We start from the raw sequence: 18746 nt of genomic DNA, 5'->3' as shown, positions 1-18746 counted from the left end.
GAGTCTTGCTGGGCAAAGTTTTTGATTAGTGTTCAATTGCTGGCAAGCTCACGTTTCTAGTCCCTGTGTTGGTAGTTTCAGTTCATTTCTGTGGCTAAACTGGTGATTTACTTCATTTGCAGCTGAAGTGCAGCCAGAACCTGGGGTGGCCGTGCCCAGAGGTAAGGAGCAGGAGGCCCACGATGGGGGGACAGTGGAGCACCACCCCCAGCAGCCTTTGGAACCCGCGCTTGGAGCTCCCCGGCGGCCCCCCGCTCTGCCCCAGGGACATGGCCAGCGCGCCGTGGGGGAGCCTGAGGGGGCTGTGGGCGGAGCTCCAGCCGGTCCTCCTGGCGCCTCCGACACGGAGCCCCGGGCAGCCCGGGCTGAGCCGAGGGAAGGCCGGCAGGGCGTGGTGCCCGCAGCTGGCGCTGGCCTGCCAGACCGAGTGCCTGTGCCCGGCCTTGCCGAGGGGCCCAGGAGCCCAGAGAAGCTCGTCGCCGGTGAACTCCCCGAGCAGGGTCAGGACGCTTTTGGCAGAAGCTCCCATGAGAGGAAGAAATCCCGAAAAGAGGTGGCCACCAGTGCCAACGTTCAGGAGGCAGATGTGCCGGGGGCGAGGGAGGGTGGGGACCCTCACGTGAGGTCCCAGCCAGTGAGCCGAGACCGGGGACCTGCAGGCCTGTCCAGCAGGTTGGGAGGAGCAGCCCCTGGGGCCCAGGCGGAGATTCGTCAGTTGGAACACCAGGCCGTTTCTGCTGGGGGTCAGGGTGGGCAGCAGGGTGGTCACCTGGAGGCCAGAAAGGAGGCCATCGGCGAGGACCATGCGCCTGCTCTGGGGGAGGATGCTCCCGTCCAAGAGCTGGAACGGAGGCAGGACCCTGATCTGGGGCCCAAACCAGCCATCCCTGGGGCTCAGAAGCCAGACCATGCCAAACCCAACCGAGAACTCAAAGTCCAGGCCGGTTCTGACCTTAGGAGGAGACGGCGGGATGTGGCTCCTGGGGTAGGGGGGGACCCGGCCCCAAGGGACAGGGTCATCATCAGCTTTAACCCTCTCCCGGACGTGCAGGTCAATGACCTGCGCAGCGCGCTGGAGACCCAGCTCCACCAGGCTGCGGGGGGCGCGTTGCGGGTGGTCCACGGCCGCCAGGTGAAGCAGCTGGCCGGGGCCCCGGAGGAGCCCTGAGCAGCCCCTAATGGCCACGGTCCTCCTGGTCGGCGGGTCTCAGCCAGCCATGCTGGGGCCACGTGGGCGCGGAGTTAGAGGTCACGCTGTGGCTGGGGGTCTGAAAGGCCTCTCACCATGGCCTCGCTGTCCAGATGGCCTGTGCCTTCTCCATCCCGCATCTTAAACTTGTCCGAGTGACTGAGCTCACCAGGACTCAGACAACGCAGCGTCCGGTTGGGCCTCGGGAGTGGCCAGCCAGGGAGTGTGGCCCTGATGTTGACGCGGGCTGCGGTGAGAGCCCACCGTGTGCCGGACTCCCGCTTGCTCTAAACGGTCGTCATGATTGTGATGTTCCAGGCATCATGGAGAACCGTAATGAACTCTGCCTCCACGCGGCTGCTCGGTGGACGCGGCTTGGTGTCTGCGGGGCCGGGACTGTGGGCGTCTCGGGGGTCAGCTGCCCGAGAGGCGCCCGCCTCTGCCTTTGTCACGGTCCTTGTGCTCTCTGCGCTCCCTCCGCTTTCCCAAACTATAAAGTTGTTTTACAAATAAGAAGTGTCACAATGTCTGGTCCATGCAGCTAGCGTGGTGCCATGCTGGCCGTCGTGAAAGGCTATCTGCTGACCAGACCTCGCGGTGGTGTGGCAGCGCAGCCCCAGAAAGACCCTGTGAGCAGCCGGGTGGCATTTGCGGTGTTCTGTTTTCAGGGAGCAGGAGAGCCGATGGTCACCCCCTGGCCCCCGAGGAAGGGGGGTGGGTCCTGGGGTGCTTCCTGTGCTTAAGAACAATTCCAGATGAATCATGCTCAGTGGGAAAATGCCTTCTGGACGCTTCCCTAAGATTGGAATTCCATTTGTAAATAAATTTTTAGAGTGGGATTCTATTTCTGGACGCCATTTACCTGGATGTCTTCCCTTGACCCAAGCTTCTTGTCTTCCGGAGGTCAGGCCATCCTCCTGCCATCTACAAGGTCACGTCCTTCTCACAGCGGGGGGACCCAGCCCCGGCTCCCCCAGACACTTGGGGTCCTTGTCTCAGTTCCCACTCTCCCGGCCTCCCCAGCCCGCAGCCCCTCAGGGAAGAACCTGAGACCTGTGTGTGGGGTCAGTTTGCCAGAACCACAGGGAGCTGGAGGGGCTGGGGGCCGTTTGCTTTCTGACCAGACGGCCGGCGCCAAGATGGCGGGTGCAGTGAGCGGTCCAGGTGGAGCAGCAACAAGTATGGCCATCAGCGGGCGGCTGGCGTAGGATCTTGCCTGCGAGGGCGCCCGTTCCAGGGCAGGGTTGGCAAGCCCCGATAGGGGCAGGTAGGAGTGAGGATGGAAACCCGGTGGAGCCAGGCCCTCAGGGTTCAGATGCTGCCTGAGGACTAAGATGACGGTACAGGGCACACGAGAGTTGTGTGCGATGATGCAGCTGCAGGAATGGCTGCATCCAGACACCCATTCGGTGGCATTTCTCTCAATAAACGTGGTCTTGAAGATGGTGTGAGTCTGGGGAAGCCAGAGAGCAAGGGCAAAGGCCAAGGAACTTGGAAGGGAGTTTGGTGCGTGGCCCGAGGGAGGGACACAGGAGGCTGGTGAAGAGTTGGGAGACATGGGGGCAGGACACCTGGTGGGATGGTTCTGGAAGGAGCCTGGAGTCATTGTACCCAGCAGAGACCTGCAAGCTCCCCGTAAGAGGCTGCCAAAGGTCAGAGTGGAGAATGAGGGTCTGGAGAAGCCCACCCCGGAGGCTGGGTGAGGGAGAAGCGTGGTGAGTGCTCGGCTCCCAGGCCCGCCCCTTCCTGCTCCGGCCCTTGGTGTGTGTGGGACCAGGGTGCAGACCGCCCCCCATCAATGCGTGGGTGCTGGACCCGGAGCCCAAGGGCAGGGTGACCTCCATGTTTCTGGGAGGGGCTCCTGGAGCACAGTCCCCAGGCGTCCAGCAGGCGGCGCTCAGGACCTGTGGAATCCTTGGGCCCCGCGTGCTGGGTATGTGTATGTATGCGCGTGTGTGAAAAATGCTGCACCCCTGATTTCCTTCTCAGGTCGAGGGGCTGGGGTGGGGTACAAGGAAAGTCCGGAGGGATTGGGCTCTGACCTGAGGGGGCTGCAGAGAGGCAAGTGCCCCACGTGGAGTCACTGGCACTGGCCTCCTAAGCCGGACCCTCCCTTGGCCGGCTGGCGCCTCTAAAAGGGCAGCCCCCTCCTTTTTTGCCTCCAAGTCCAGAAAAACCACCTGAGTTGGATTCCCTACCCGTGGCTCTTTTGCTCAGGGCATGGTTGTACTTCTATTCTCTGGTACGTCCTATAAACGAGTAGCTACATCTGCTGGCTCTGTTAGGTTCAGATAAGGTATTTTGAATACAAATTCCTTAAAAAGTGAGAGCCCTGAGCAGTGTGTTCCCACGGCCCAGGCGCACTCTGCGTACAACAGAACAGAGCTCTTGTGTGGTCTGCCACGGTCTTTATTGTTGCTTCATTGTCTTACTCTAACCCGAATCCTCAGGCACACGATGCAGGAAAACCAACTCGCCCTCTGTCCACAACTCGCCCTGACGCGCCCGAAGTCCTTTCAGCTCTACAGGCTTTAGAGGTTTTTGACATCTGCCGTTTGGGGCCATCAGCACCGGACGTCCGGCTCTGCTCCCTGAGGCAGTAAACAGAAGTGCATTGCTGGCTCATCCATCCTAACAGCCTCCCCTTAGAGTCTTCTTGGCCTGGAAGATAAAGGATTTGGTGTGAACAGGTTAGTTAGACGAGACTGCAAAGCAAGAAAACCACCCCACGAAATGCTCTCTAATGGCAAATACCTTACAGAGAGCCCAGCCACGGATGCCGGCGGCATGGATGCGCGGCAGGGAGCTTGGCTGCTCGGAGCTGCCACAGGCCAGGGGGCTCTATCTGCTCCGTGGCCGTGCACCCCCAAAGCCAGGCCCCCCCTGGGCCAGGCACTGTGCAGACAAACCCCCAACAAACCGTGCTCCGTGCTCGCGAGGCAGTGGGAGCTTCTTACAGAGAACGCTGCGGCGAAACACTTGCCCAGAGACAGGGCTCCTGGGACAGAGCTGGACGGGAGCCCATCGCCCTTTCTGCCTCCTCACGTGGCTCCCTACTAGTGCCGTGGACTACAGTAGCATGGGAAAAACGCGCTCCTCCGTGTCTGTCCTCGTGGTGAGAAACACTCAGCAGCTGGTCCCCGGGCCCGCAGTTAAGTCACCTTCCGTGACCATAGCACGCGGAACAGCTCCTGAGCGTGGGGCCCACACTGTGGGGGGACATCTTTATGTGATCACAGCAAAGGCGAGTAAAAATGCCTGTAACAGAGTAACTCCTAACCACAAAAGGTGGTATGGAGAGACCTGTAACTGACATGTAAATTCTTCCAGGCAGTAACCCCTTGCCCTCTGGCTGTACAAGGAAGCTGCCAAGAGGACAGGTGTGGTCCTGGGTGAACAGCCCACGTCAGATCTAAGGCTGGTGACGAGGGCTGACTGGGGGTGGGGGCAGGACGAGGCCAGAGTGTCTCTGCTGTCACAATCAGGAGGGAGGTAGAAAGAGACCTCTGAGCCCCCGGGCTTCGAAGGGAGCGTGTGCACTGTCCTCTCCCTGGAGAAGCGGCTAAGCCACAGCTAACCACGCTGCTCACGATGATCCCGGGAGGTCAGGAAATGGCCTCAGGCTCCCTGATTTCTGCCGAGCTCAACCAACTGCCGGGTCTGCGGTCTGGGTCTCTGCACCAGCAGCTCTGGGGGACACAGCTGATCACGGCCCAACCCAGACCCACCGGATCGGGCACCAGCCCAGGACCGCATCGCGGCAGCCCCCCGCTCACTCCGTCTGGAACTCCCATCTAGGTTTCGCGAGTCTGCATCTCCTCCAACCCTACTTGCTCCACACCCTTTATGAAAACGTGTAACGCAACACTGATTCTTCACTTCAGGGCTGGCGATCTTCACAACTCTCACCGGCTCAGCACCTGATCCAACAGGAATCAGAAGATGCCTCAGAAACAGAGAGGACGTGCTGCTGAGCGGTCCGAGTCCAGCACCAAGAGGCCGGCCGGCCGTTCCCACCACGGCGCGCTCCGGGCCGGTGAGGACTGACAAGCCCAGGACAGTGACCTGTTGCTCCCCCCCGCCCCTCCGGGCCGTCGGGGGTGCCCCTCGGGGCGTGCTGGCTGGCCCGGGGTTCTGGCCGCGCGCACAGCACACCCGTGCGTCCCTAATCACCCGGGAAGCTAAGAGGGCCCGGGGTTGTGCGGACACCAGGCCACGGCCCCCCACGGAGTCAGAGGCGCCCCCGCCGCCGCCGCCCGCACCCTCGCGCTGGGGCTGAAGTTCCCCTCCGCGGACTCACGCGGGCACACGAGCTGCGCGGCGGCTGGAGCCCGGCGCCGAACGCACGGGGCCCGCTGTCCCTCCCCAGGCGGAGGGGCAAGGGAGAGGCCCCGGGCGGCGCCCACCTACCGCGGCGGCGAAGCAGCTCCGCAGGGCCTCGAACTCCCGCGCACAGAGGTCCTTCGTCAGGCGGCCGCCCGGGGCCGTGGACGCCTGCACGCACCTGCCGTAGGCCGCGGCCTGGGGGCGGGGGCAGACGCGCGAGGATCGCAGCGGCCCCCGCGCCCGCCGGTCCCCGGGGCAGACCCCGCCCCGCCCCGCCGCGCGGGCCCTTCCTGTCCCGTAGGCACCGCCCCGCCCGGCAGCTCCTCACCTCGGCCCCACAGGCCGCTAGGCGCTCGGGGAAGGCGCGGAGGCGACCTCGCACGCGCCCCCACGCCGCTCCGTTCCCCGACATGAGCGGCTCCTCCCGGCACCCGGGGGCGCCGCCACCTTAGGTCCGTCCTCTTCCGGCGCCCAGGGGCTCAATGGGCGCGCCTTCCGCCCGCAGCCTTCCCTGCACTTCTTGATTGGCCCAGCTTCAGCACCCCCCCCCAGCACCCGCCCCTCTTCCGGGACGGCGCCCGGTCTCCCCGAGCTCTGCAAGTGGCTCGTGGGCTTGTCTGTCTTGGATCTGGGACTTCGGATTGGCTCAGGCTCAAGTTGTTCGTCGGAGTGGGCGCCGGGGCCCGCCCCGCGCGAGCGATTGGCCATCTGGGCCAGGCGCGCGCGGTGATTGGAGGGGGTCCGGGCCGGGCCGCAGGCGGGGCCGGAAGGTGACCGGCATCATGGCGTCCCCGCCGCCGCTGCGGGACCGTCTGAGCTTCCTGCACCGGGTGAGTGCGGGCGCCCGCTCGGTCCCCGCCGGCGACCCTGCCGTCCCCCTCGGCCCTCTCCGTCCCCGCGGACGCGGCGTGGGCAGGTCACGCCGGCCCTGCATCCGACTCACCTGGGGCAGTGCGGCCCCGGGAGCAGAACCCGAACTGGAAAGGCGGCTGGGGGCCCCGGTTTCTGGTTTCTTGCCCAGCCCAGAGCAGCCTTGCAGGAAAACCCAGCCGCGGAGAGTGTCCCCCGTAAACCTAGCCGGACACCCGGGACGTCCCTAGCCCGGGGGAGAGCCCTGAGCTCGGGTCCCGTCTGTGCCAGGAGGACTGAGGGAGGGGTGGGGCTGCGCAGCGCCCGGGCAACCCAGCAGCTGTGTGTGGTTAGGATCCCACCCCGCGCCGGCCCGGAGACAGGCCCTGTCCTTCCTAGTCCTTAGTTTCCAGGGACGCCCTCAGGCCCTTGAGAAAGACAACCCTGGCTCGTAGGAGACCCGGGTTCACAATCGCGAGCCTTTCCAGTAAAGGCTCCAAGAAGCGGAGGCGGGGGCTTGTCGTTGGTGTTGGCCAGGACAAAAGCAGGTTCTGCTGGTGGCTTTGAGCTTTCCCAGGCAGGTGTTCCCGGGGCTGGGCCGTCCTCCTGAAGCAGTGCCCTCCCACTCCGTGCTGAGGGTGTCACGGTTCTACGAGTCTCTCCAGCTCCCCTTTGGCGGACAAATAGCGTGAGTAGGGCACGCACACAGCCTCACACGATCTCCAGGCATCTGTCCTTGTGACACTGGACAGCGGCAATTCAAACCGTAGTCCGCAGTGAGCACCTCGCAGAATCCACGCGCTTGTCGACCTATGTGTTGCTGAGGTTTTGCGTCCTGCCCCCGTACCGAGGCTCACGTTCCCCCCACCCCATGCGGAACGAGGTGGGAACGGGTGTCTCCGTTTGATCCCTGTAAAGCTCACTCATCAGGGCTCTCGCTCCTTTCCAGCTCCCGATTCTTCTGAAAGGAACGTCAGATGATGATGTGCCGTGTCCGGGCTACTTGTTTGAGGAGATCGCTAGTATCCTTCCTCGTCACCCACATGCAGGGCCCTGGAGCAGCTCGTCCTGTCCGGAGGAGTCCCACAGCTCCTTTACCCTAAAGACCAAGTGTGGGTGGGTCCAGAAGCCACATTACTGACGGTATGGGGCCCAGGAGGCCCTGGAAGCCCCAAGCTCTGGAAACCAGGGCCTTGGGTGGGTGTTTTCGGCAGGACTCACGAGAAGTCCGGTGGCAGGAGGGCCTGGTTCTCTCCCCCGCCAGGCCCTAGTGTGGCCAGGGGTCAGCTCGCTCCTTCCCTAACCCAACTGTGTACCAGAAATCTCCCACGAGTCCCTAGGCAGCAGCCAGTGCCTCCTGGAGTACCTTCTGAACCGTCTGCACAGTGGCTCCGGCCGAGTGAAGCTCAAGGTGAGTCCCTGCGCTGCCCCCGCAGACCCTCCCCTGAGTCAGGGCCCCAGCTCTGGCCAGTGACTGGCGAAGCAGGAGGACGCAGCGGGATGCGTGCAGGCTGCTCTCAGGGCCTGTGCCACCCCATGTGACTGTCCCCAGGTGCTGAAGATCCTGCTCCACCTGTGTGGTCACGGCTCCTCGTCTTCCCTGCTCATCCTCAAACGCAACCCCGCCTTCATCCAGGAAGCTGCAGGTACCGGGCGCAGGGGGGAGGGCAGCCAGAGGTGCCCCCCTGCAGCTCCAGTTTTCTCCCCAGCACCCCACACCCAGCCACCACCTTCTCCTGGCCATCGCTGCACCCATCGTACGGGGCAAAGTGGCCTGGTTCTGCCTGTGTGCCCTGCCAGGCCTTGGCGGCCCAGACCTGTCCTGCTTGTTCTAGTGCCAGGCACACCACAGGTGCTCAGCAGGCGTCTGCACCGCCTCCCATGTCACGCGCTCGGTCTCCTCCCCAGGGCTGCTCCTTAGGGCCCGAGACAGGGAGCACTGTGGGCTTCTGCTTCGGAAGGTCTGTGGGAGACCACGAGGAGGGGTGGGGCTCTGGCCCGTCAGGTTCCGACGCCATGTCTCACCCCACCCCCACTCAGGCCAGGGCTTGTCACGTATCTTTCTCCCTAGCTAGGACTTGGGGGGACATGGCCTGAGACCTGCTCCTTGGGTAAGGCAGGAGTCCTGGCTGCAGGTGGTCTTGGGGGCATAGCACCCACAGACTCCACTATACGCCCCGAATGAATCTTTGGGAGGGCTTGGCCTCCAGGCAAGAACTATGCCCACCGAGCTGTCCCTGAGAGGGGAGCACCAGGGAGGGGGACCGAGTTGCTCTTGGCCACCTGGTGCTCACAGGGGACCCTCACACAGCACATCCTACCCGCCAGGTGCTGGGATACACCCATACCCTGACATCACTGTCGGCCCTTCACGGAAGGCAGGGCTGAGTGAGGGTAGGCGCTCAGGGCCCAGGAGAGCATCACTGCACAAAACTCACACGCTGCCCCAGGTGTCTGTCGGGGCCTGCGCTTGTCCCGGTGAGCTCCCCAAAGCTTGTGCACGGAAACAGCATACTCGTTGACTCTCGCTGGCCGGGGGGTCTCAGCGGTGCAGCTGTGGCCTGTGCAAGTCGCCACCTCCGCCCCCCGCCCCCAGAGCACGGTGGGGCGGCTTAGGTTGTGGCAGGCAGACCTGGCAGGCCAGAGCCCTGCCTCTCCTAATGGTCTCCCGCAGACCTTCTGAAGCAGACGCCCACAGTGCTCCCCGTCTCTGTTGGCAACAAAATCTCTCTCGCCACAGGGCGACTACCAGTTAGCGGTCTCAGTCCGCTGTCCTCTGAGCGCCGACCCCGGGAGATGGTGCCACCGGCTGTGGGGAGGTGGGGCTGTGACAGCAGGTGGCTTTGGGGCAGGAGGGCCTGCAGAGGACCGCCTTGGCTTGCACAGGAGGGGCCGGGTGCCGTCCCTTGTCCACTGGTGGTTCAGCTTCCGGCCGTCAGTCCTGGCTGGGCCCAGGGACCGATGTGTGCCCACACTGGGCCACCTGGCAGGGTGGAGACAGGACAGCCCCAGGGGGGTGGGACGTGAGACGCGTTTGTGACAGAGGAGACAGGGAGAGTCTGGCGTCACTTAATACTAAGGAAGTTTCATTTGCCGTAACTGACGCTTTAAGAAGCAGAGCTTGAAGGCCGTAAAAGGAATGGGGGTTTTATTGTCAATGGGGGTTTTATTGTCAAGTCTCTGGAAATCTGCAGTTTGAATTGGGTGAGATTTGCTTGCATCCTCTCTGGGTGGAGAGTGGATCAAGGGAGGTACCTAGGCCGCCAGGGCAGGAACTCAGCCGAGAGAGATGGCCGTGGGGTTGGGGAGAGGGGCCCCCTCGTCACGCTCTGCAGGTTGAAACGCGGGCCGGGCTGCTGTGCACGTGCACGAGGGGGCAGCCTGGTGCTGCAGGGGTGCGGACTTCATGGGCCAGGACCGCGGTGTGGCTGTGAGAAGCAGCCTGGGGCAGTGGGTCCTGGATGATGGGCTCGGGGGGCTCCCCAGGCTTGGACGAAGGAGCAGAGGTATTCTAGGGAGCGGCAGGTTCCCCAGGCCGGTGGCTGCCGTAGGGACTTGAATCTGGAAGTGATGTCACACGGGGGATTTGAGGTCAGACCTGTGCTTTAGGAAGCTAACCCGCACCCTGGGCGTGCTGGGGTCACCTGTGAGGGGTCAGAGCTCTAGGGCCTGGGGGGGGTGCCCGGGCTGGTTTGGCCTGCGGCTCAGCACCCCTGGGGGGCTCAGCAGTGCCCACTCAGTGCTGTCTTTCTGGCTTTGCCTGCAGTGTTCTCAGGCCCCCCGGATCCTCTCCATGGGAACAGCTTGTACCAGAAGGTGCGGGCGGCTGCCCAGGTAAGTCTGGGACTCAGGTCAGTCCCAGGACAGCAACGGACGTTTCTCCTTCTCCCCCCACTCTGGACCCTGGCTCTGCTCCTGCTGTAGGACCAGATACCCTGAGCCTGGTCCTCAGAACCGTGGGCACAGGGGACAGCGGACAGACAGCACAAGCTGAGCACCCTCTTTCTCCTCGTCTAGGACTTGGGGAGCGCCCTGTTCTCTGACACCTTGTCACCTCCACCTCCCTCCCAGCCGCCCAGGGCCCTGCCTCCAGCAGGTAGTCGACCGTGTCCATCCCTTGCACTGAATCGTTCCTCTGGGGATGGCTCGGGGTCCCTGCTCCCCACCTGCCATCCTTGGCCAGCCTGCTGTTCTGCACAGGGCTGGGGATGGGTGGCCACACTTGCAGCTGACTTGGGCCTTGCCCACAGGCATGGGCTCGCAGTCCAGACCCCAGAGCGCCCTCCAGGGCTTCGGCTACAGCAAGGAACGGGGCCACACAGGTGAGTGCTGTGGGGGCTCTTGGGTGCAGGGGTGAAGGCCTGGCAGCTCGGGCCTCCCGAGGCACGGAGGGCGGTCTGGCCGGACCAATGTGCCCGGCGCCCGCGGTCTTCTCTGCCCAGGTCTGCAGGACAACGAGGCAGGGCGGGGCTGCTTCACCAGCAAGCGAGAAGCCAGGCTGAGCCTCAGTAGCACATGTGGGCGCCCAGCCCCTGGCTTATTCAAGGGCCGGAGGGCATAGGGCGCTGGGCCTGGCTGGGACGGAGGCGACTCCGAGCAGGTGCGGTGCTGGTCGAGGGTGGAAGCAGCTGTCTCTGTGTGCGGGGCGTGCACTCGAGGCCTGCTTCGGTGGCCTGCGTGCTACCCATTCTTGTCATGGCTCTCAGACCCCCCAGCGCTTGGGGAGCACTGATTCCTAAAGCAGGTCTGGCTCGGAGGCCTCGCCTCTTCCTAACGCGGGGGTGACAGTGGTTGGTCCCTGTGGGGCACTCATGTGGGAAAGGGCACGAGCCACCGTGGGGATTGCGAGTTCCAGCACAAGCAGCACCTTAGGAGGTCCCCTGCTCCCACACAGGGCCATGGGGACCCAGGGATGTGGCTTTGCCGTAAACTATGGAGCACTCAGGCTCCATCAGGCCTGGAAACATACTGAAGCACAATTACCCAGGGAAGCTTCCAGAAGGACCCGCATCCCTCGCATGGCCTCTGCTCTGTAACTACAGCTCAGATCTCCACCTTTCGAGCCCTGAGCGGGAGCAGTGCCTCCTCCCAGGAGACACAGGAGAGCATGGGGGACGAGACCGAGGAGGGCTGTCACCCTCTCCCTCTCCCTCTGGTGCAGGCTCTGCGGGCGAGGGCTTTCTCTCTACCATTCAGAAGGCTGCAGAGGTGGTGGCCAATGCTGTGCGCCCTGGGCCCGAGAGCCCCAGCACCCAGAGGTCCCTGCCGCGGGGTGATGCCTACCAGCCTGCCATGACGCCTTCAGCCGGCCACGGTGGCCTGGCTGCTGGGAAGCTGCTCTCCGGAGCCCGCCCGGGTGCCCGAGGAAGTGGTGAGACTCTTCTGGGGGGTCTGGCTTTCCCCTGCCAGGGTCTGGGTGAGCGGCCCCTCCCTGTCCTCTGCTCGGGGGAGAGGGGGCAGTGGGGAGTGAGGGGCAAGACTCCTTCGGTAGCAAGAGCCCCCGGCTCCCGGCTCAGGGAGGCAGCTGTCGAGAGGCGGGGGAGGAAGGCAGTGTGCCCTGCATGGGCTCAGGGAGCCCCGCTCTGCTGGTCCTGCCATGACTCAGAGGCAGCGTGCTATCCGATGCTCCCTTGGCTGGGTGGCGCCCCCACAGAGCCTGCCACCACCTTGGTGTGTGTTTACTGTGGTCTCTGTGGTGGTTTCTTCGTCATACGAAAGTTACAGACGGCGCGCAGACGGTGCTTTGCCAGCCTCTTGCTGGAACCTCAGGTGTTACAGCCCCAGAGCGGGTGGGGCTCCCAAAGGCTCGCCCTGCTCAGATACAGACCCAGGACCCCAGCCCAGCTTCTGCTGGTTCAGCCAGGACAGCAGGGACTCCGGGGCCAGGGCCAGCCTCCACAGCACGCCCGTCCCACTGGGGGAAGTAGATAGCAGCCCAGGTGGATAACAGAGCTGGGTGTGTGGCCAGGAAGGACCGCTCAGGACAGGCGTCAGGGTGATCTGCATTTCTGCCTGTAGCAGAGGCTTCTGGGAGTTCAGCAGGCTTGAAGGAAGAACGTCACGGCTCCCTGAGAATTGAGTGCCACCCACTCGGGCCCTGCGCCTTCTGCCACGGGCCCGCACCTGCCTGGCCTTGGGTGCCTGGCGCTGCTGGGGCTGCATGAGCTGGCCCGAGGACAGGCGTGTCCCGGGCATGCCCTGCTCTGTCCCATGTCACCTCGTGCCCGGTGTTTTTCGGGAGCTCAGGCCCTTCCCTGGGTTTCCTGGTCCAGGTGCCCTGGGGAGGGGGGGTATGAGGCGGATCAGAGGACCCCCAATCTCATCCCCAGTCCCGTCTCTCACAGTCCTGAGACCCCAGCCTGGGCAGGCTGGAGGGGGCTGGGACGAGCCAGACAGCAGCTCCAGCTCCCAGACTTCCTCCCAGGAGAACGGCGACCAGAGCAAGGCCTCGGACTCAGGCAGTCGGTCGGGCAGTGATAGTCCCTCGGTGGCCAGCCAGGCACCCAGCGACCTGGCAGAGCGGTGAGTGGGCACCATAAGGCACTCTCCTGGTCCCTTTTTGGGTCCCACCCTGGGTGGAGGCCTGACCTGGAGCGGTCTTTCTCCAGCTCTGACCGCTATGCTCCCAACAGGGTTGAGGCCGTGACCCTGAGCGACTGCCAGCAGGAGCAGAGCCTGGTCCAGACTGTGACGCGTGGGCCACGTGCCTTTCTGAGCCGAGAGGAGGCGCAGTGCTTCATCAAAGAGTGAGTCCCCCGCCTCTCCCCGCTCCCAGTCCCCGGCCCTGGCGCCTGCACCCCACCTCCTGATTGCCCTTTCCTGCAGGTGTGGGTTGCTCAACTGTGAGGCCGTGTTGGAGCTGCTGACCCGCCACCTGGACGGGCCCAGCGAGTGCGTGCAGATGGTGAGGACCGGCCCACGGGGTGAGGGAGGCGGTACGTGCAGGTGCAGGGGAGCGGACGGGGGTAGCTGGTGGCCTCCTCACTGGGGGGTCTGCCCTGGGCAGGAGGGGCAATGAGCACAGGATTCCAGGGGGACTGCCCCGGGGCCTCCCCAACTTGGGGCTGCAGTTGGGCCAGGAGGAGGAGGTGAGCTGGTCAGAGGGGCCTCCCTCCTGGGGTGGACCCTCCTGACCTTCTGTGTGCCTGGCAGAGAGCCCTGGGGGCCATTGCATCCCTGGGGCGCACCGACCTGCTCTCCCAGGAGCACATCCTGCTCCTCACGCGGCCGCGGCTACAGGAGCTCAGTGCAGGCAGTGCCGGACCTGTGACCAACAAGGCCACCAAGGTGGGCAGCAGCCGGGGCGCAGGGGAGCGGGTGAGGGATGCCTCAGCAGTCCCACCCCTGTCCGTCCAGCCTTTCCCGATGCACCTGTGCGCCCCCGCTCCTTGCTGTGCGGGACAGCTCGCGCCCTTAGAACGGCAGCTGGGGTCCCCGGCCCGTGGCACTCCAGGCTTGCTGGCCCCTTCCAGTTCCTCTGCCTTTTACTGCTCAGCAGCTCTGCTCTGCAGGCGGCTCCCCCGACCACTCGAGTTGACCACTCGACCCCCTCTTGTGGGAAGCCCTCCTTGCTTGCTCGGTTGGATTTGTCTTACCCTTCTGTTCTCCACCGCGTGCTTGGCTCCCAGGTCCTTCCCTGGCTCCCGGAGAGCAGAAACGGTTTCGTTCTTCTAGAGTCCCTTTTCCACTAATGCCTGAATGGTGTGCAGGCCGCCTGACTCGCACTGGGGAGCCTCTGGGCAGCGGCCCCCACAGCCAGGCCCCAGCACCTCCTCTGCCTGTTGGCATCTCTGGCTTCTCCATTCTTCTGTGCCCGCGGAAAACTCAGATCCTTAGTTGCTCGTCTTTCAATTGTGTTTTGTCAAAGAATTAGTGACCCAGCGACACACGCGCCCCAGTCATAGTGGGATTTCTGGGGACGAGAAGGCGGGAGGAGGCCTTTTGTGCAGCAGTGGGGAAGGCCTGGAGGGTTTAAGGCCCGTTCTTCCCTCAGTGTCCCTCTCAGGTGCCGGCGTGGCACCCAACCAACTCTCCCCGTGCTGGCTCATCCCGCAGCCAGGTTTGCCGACGGGGAAAATGTCAGTCATGTGACAGCAGGCGCGGCCGCGTGCGGGTGCAGAGGGCATGGCTGGTGTTGAAGCAGGCGGGGGACGACAGGACGAGGAGGTCTGGGCAGGGGTGCTCCAGAGGAGGGTGTCTCTGTGCCCCCTGGGGTGCACAGGAACCCTCAGCCAGTCCCCTTTCCTTCCACATCCAGATCCTGAGGCACTTGGAGGCCTCCTGCCGACAGCGGCCCCCTGCCCGGAGGCCCCCAGCTGAGCCGGGCCCCACTGCTGCGCGTGTGGGCCCATCGGACCTGCTGACTGACGCCGTGCCTTTCGCTGGGAGCCAAGCCTTCCTGCAGCCTCTGAGTCCCACCCTCTTCCCGCCCAAGGGCTCTACGCTCCCTCCTCCCCCGGATGGCTCCTCCTTCTCAGTCCCCGGGGATGCCAGGGAGGTGGAGAGCAGACTGGCGGGTTCCAGAGAGCAGGGGGCCCCATCTGAGTGGAGCCCGTTGGGCACGGGCTCCCCAAAAGGAGCACCAGAACTTAGCCTGGGGCCCAGCAGCTGCCTGCAGAGCCCGGCGGCCAACGGCAGCTGCAGCTCCTTGTTTGCTGGAATGGAGCTGGTGGCTTGTCCCCGCCTGGTGGGGGCCGGGACTACCACAGAAGGGGCCCCCCAGGCCCCCTGGACATTGTCACAGAAGGTGGCAGTGAGAGAGCCTCCTGGCCCAGAGCCGTCAGCTTTCCCGTTTCTAAACTCGTGACCTGGCCAGCCTGGGCCACACGTGGAGTCCTCATGGCCCCCGACCTCTAACTCCCAGGACCCTGTGACTTTGTGCTGTCCCGTTTGCCCACAGCCCCCATGTTCTACCAGGAGTGGTTCCCCTTGGGCGTCTGCAGCGGCCTTGCTTTCCCTCCGGCTGCTTCCCCTCGCTCGCAGAGGACGAGGGACAGGCGGCTCATGAGCCGAACGAACAGCCACTCGTCAAGCCTGGATGATACGCCAGGAGTCCACCAGCCAGATGGAGCCAGGCCACACCGTGCAAAGGAGTCCACGGGGGCCTGCTCCCAAACGTTTTCCTGTAGGCGAAGACGGACCCCCCTCACACACGGGCCCTTGTGGGCGTGGTGGCCGCAGGGAGAGCCGTGCCGGTTTCTAGGCAGAGTTAGGAGCTGAGTGGCTTGTTCTGATGGGCAGCTGGGGGGCCTGGACTGCTCGGGTAGGGTGAGCACGCCATCTGTGTGGCCCCATCTGCAAACAGGCCCCTCTCCCCGCGGCCAGAGGGATGGGAAGCAGGAGCCGTGGGGCAGAGGGTGCAGCATGGCCTGCCTGGACGGGACAGGAGGGGAAGCCTGGCTCCTCACTCAGCACACTCACGGGCACATGGAGAGGGGCACCCAGCTCCTCTGTGGGGGACGCAGGAGGAGGAGACTTGAGCCCAGGCAGTGGCCCTTGCCAAGCTGCTACGGTTTCCAGGCGACCACAGAGAGGAGGGTGTGGGCCGCCTTGGTTCCCCCCTACGTCCCCTGTACCAGAGGCTAGCTGTTTGGACTTGAATCCCTGTAGAGCAGGCAGGCTTACAGCAGGGCCTCAGCAGTGTGGACCTCTGGCGTCCCCTGGAGACCCGCGCCTGCCTCGCAGAAACAAGGCTTTCTGTGGATGTGGAACCACTGCTTGGGTCTTTATGTTCGAGCTCAGATCACTGCCCCCTCGGTGTCCTGCTTCCTGCAGACTACCCGGGGCGGTCACACCACCTAAACGTCCTCAGTAAACGCTAGCGTTCCCACAGCCACGCCGACGTTGTTCCTTCCTGTGTGTGTGTGCGTTCCAGTGACAACACCATTAAGGGGCTCACTTAGAGGACTTCTTTTGTCCTGTCAGAAAATGCTGGGGAGAACAAGCCAGCGGGGCCGTCTGGTCCTTCAATGTTAACTGTGAGGTTTTAACTATGAAATTAAGTTTCTGAAGCAGGTGCAGGGCTCTTCAGGTTCTCTCTTCCCACGTGAGTGTCAGGAATTTGTCTTCCACGGAGCTGGTTCGTTCCACAGATGCCGGCTGTCTGTAGGATCCTTCATTGTTCATGTTGATGACTTTTTCCCACTCTTGGTTAGTCTGATTAGAAGTTTGTTAATAATTTTTTCAAAGAACTAAACCTTTGGTATTATTTTTTCTAGTGTTTTTATGTTTTGTATTTCATTGCTGTTTGCTCTTTATTATTTCTCCCTACTGTTTTGGGTTCATTTTTTCTTTTTATTCTAGTTTCTTTAAGGTGGAAGCTTAGATGATTGATTTGAGACCTTTATTATTTTTCTAACATTAAAAATTTTAATGCTGTCTTTCTCCAGACACTGCTTTGATTGCATACCATGAATTTTGATAGTTTTATTTTTTTAAGATTTTTATTTATTTATTTTAGACATAGAACAAGAGAAGGAGCAGAGGAAGAGGGACAAACAGACTCTGTGCTCAGTCCCACGACCCTGAGATCATGACCTGAGCCAAAATCAAGAGTCGGACAATTAATCGACTGAGCCACCCAGGTGCCCCTGATAATAGTTTTATTTTTACTTAGTTCAGAATATTTTCTAATTTCCCTTGAGATGTCCTTTTGTCTAATGGGTTATTAAATGTGTTTTTTTTCTTGTTATTAGGCTTTTAATTTTGATGTAGTCAGAACATATTTCTATAACTTCAGTTTTATTGTTCAAGATTTGAAACTCTGTTGAAGTTTGTTTAATGGCCCAGAATATATAGTTTATCTTGGGGAATGTTCCATGTGCACGTGGTCTAAGAGAACTCCAGACCAATATCCTTCATGAACATAAGTTTTGGGGTTTTTTTATCCTCAAAATATTAGCAAAATGAATCCAACAATATATAAAAAGGTTAATACGTCACGATAAGTGGAGTTTATCCCAGGGATGAAGGGTGGTTCAACCTCTGAGTGTCAATCAGTATAATTCACCAAATTAACACATTTATGAAGAAAAATCACATTTTATGCAGAAAATGCAAGAGACAAAATTCCAACACTTCATTCATGAAAAATACTCTTTGCAAATAAGAAATACAACAATTTCTTTCACCTGGTCCCAGAGCCAACGTCATACTTAATGGTGTAGGACTGAATGCTTTCCCCCCAAGATAGGTAGTTCTATCCATTCTAACCACTTCTGTTCAGCATTGTCTTGGAAGCCCTGGCCAGTTCAATGAAACAGGAGGAAAGGGGGGCAAATACATTGGAAGGGAAGCTGTTATTCACAGACATTACTGTCTATGTAGAAACTCCCATAGAATCTACAAAAATTCCTAAGACTGATAAGTGGGTTTAGCAAGGGCACAGGCTATGGGGTAAATTATACTACCAACTGTATTTTTGCATATTAGCAATAACACCATATGCTGAAAAATAGAGGAGACTGATGGAGGACGTCAGCGAAGGCCTAAATAAATGGAGAGTTATACCATGCTCTTGGATTGGAAGACTTCACATTCTTATGACGTCAGTTCTCCCCAAATCCATCTACAGATTTAACATAATCCTCATCAAGGGACGCCGGGTGGCTCAGTCGGTTAAGCGTCTGCCTTTAGCTCAGGTCATGATCCCAGGGTCCTGGGATCGAGTCCCACATCGGCTCCTTGCTCAGTGGGGAGCCTGCTTCTCCCTCTGACCCTCCTTGTGTGTGCTCTCTCTCTGACAAAATCTTAAAGAAACCCATAATCCTCATCAAAATTCCAGCTGGGTTTTTTTGTAGGTGGTGACAAGCTGATACTAAAATTTATAGGAAAAGTTAAAATAAATTGAACAGCCAAGGTAATTTTGAGAAAGAACAAAGAGGACTCCCACTACCTGATTTGAACATTTACCGTCAGCAGCACTAACGGAGGGTGGTGGTGGTGAGAGTTCAGACACAGATCAGTGGGCCAGTGTAGACAGTTCAGAGACAGACCCATGCAAATATGGTCAATTGATTTTCCACGGAAGTGTGGCGGTACTTCAGTGGAGAGAGGATAACCTAACAGGTGGTACGGGGATAATTTGACATCCATGCGCACACACAAAATTCGTGCCATACTTCGCACCTTAAACAAAATCTCAGTTGAACCATAGACCGAGATATGAAACCACCGCACGGTCCTGACAAGATGAAGGGCGGTGGGCCTCGGGTGCAGGTCGTCCTGGGGCAGGGCTGCCTGAGAGAGGGCACCAGCGAGCCCCTGGGACATGCAGCTGCCAGCTCTATATGGAGGTTTGTCGGGAGGGGGTGTGCCGCAGGACCCACGTGTCCAGCTGTGCCTCAGCCAGGAGGGCGCCTGGAATCCCGCGGGCGAGGGGGGG

General features: G+C 61.2%; 3 protein-coding genes across 12 annotated transcripts in view; 2 read left to right on the top strand and 1 right to left on the bottom strand.

The window, feature by feature from the left end:
- Positions 1–1705, top strand: part of SLC38A10 (solute carrier family 38 member 10) — a 40630-nt gene extending 38925 nt beyond the window's left edge. For all 5 annotated transcript variants that reach the window (XM_045888287.3, XM_045888286.3, XM_045888285.3 and 2 more), the window contains one exon: positions 123–1705. In XM_045888287.3, coding sequence (XP_045744243.2) covers positions 123–1168 — 1046 coding nt within the window. In that variant the 3' untranslated portion in view covers positions 1169–1705. The remainder of the gene's footprint in view (positions 1–122) is intronic.
- A 1872-nt stretch (positions 1706–3577) lies between these two features.
- Positions 3578–6011, bottom strand: NDUFAF8 (NADH:ubiquinone oxidoreductase complex assembly factor 8). 3 transcript variants are annotated; one of them, XR_010408685.1, is made up of 4 exons: positions 5844–6011; positions 5490–5710; positions 4918–5109; positions 3578–3850 (listed from the first exon to the last, which is right to left on the bottom strand). XR_010408685.1 is itself a non-coding variant. In XM_064583245.1 (3 exons), exons 1-3 carry the CDS (start codon positions 5925–5927, stop codon positions 3835–3837), a joined length of 321 nt encoding a protein of 106 aa, XP_064439315.1. In that variant the 5' UTR covers positions 5928–6011; the 3' UTR covers positions 3578–3834. The 3 variants fall into 3 exon arrangements, 2 of the variants coding, with proteins under 2 accessions (XP_064439315.1, XP_045744245.1); XM_064583245.1 differs by lacking the exon at positions 4918–5109; XM_045888289.3 differs by lacking the exon at positions 4918–5109 and having other exon boundaries at positions 5600–5710; positions 5844–6006.
- Positions 6012–6120: 109 nt separating this feature from the next.
- Positions 6121–16743, top strand: TEPSIN (TEPSIN adaptor related protein complex 4 accessory protein). 4 transcript variants are annotated; one of them, XM_064583239.1, is made up of 14 exons: positions 6131–6345; positions 7314–7386; positions 7684–7775; positions 7917–8010; positions 8693–8842; positions 10131–10198; positions 10382–10460; positions 10615–10686; positions 11526–11735; positions 12709–12886; positions 12997–13110; positions 13190–13268; positions 13517–13651; positions 14622–16743. In XM_064583239.1, the coding sequence occupies exons 1-14, from the start codon at positions 6298–6300 to the stop codon at positions 15168–15170; spliced, it is 1941 nt and encodes a 646-aa protein (XP_064439309.1). In that variant the 5' UTR covers positions 6131–6297; the 3' UTR covers positions 15171–16743. The 4 variants fall into 4 exon arrangements, with proteins under 4 accessions (XP_064439310.1, XP_064439309.1, XP_045744246.1 ...); XM_064583240.1 differs by lacking the exon at positions 13517–13651 and having other exon boundaries at positions 6121–6345; XM_045888290.3 differs by lacking the exon at positions 8693–8842 and having other exon boundaries at positions 6141–6345.
- The last annotated feature ends 2003 nt before the right edge of the window (positions 16744–18746 follow it).

This window comes from Mirounga angustirostris, unplaced genomic scaffold (genome assembly GCF_029215605.1).
Source record: "Mirounga angustirostris isolate CCGP_5_RB_7025 unplaced genomic scaffold, mMirAng1.0.hap1 SCAF_17, whole genome shotgun sequence".
Lineage (NCBI taxonomy): Eukaryota > Metazoa > Chordata > Mammalia > Carnivora > Phocidae > Mirounga > Mirounga angustirostris.
This window is presented reverse-complemented; position numbering and strand designations above follow the sequence as displayed.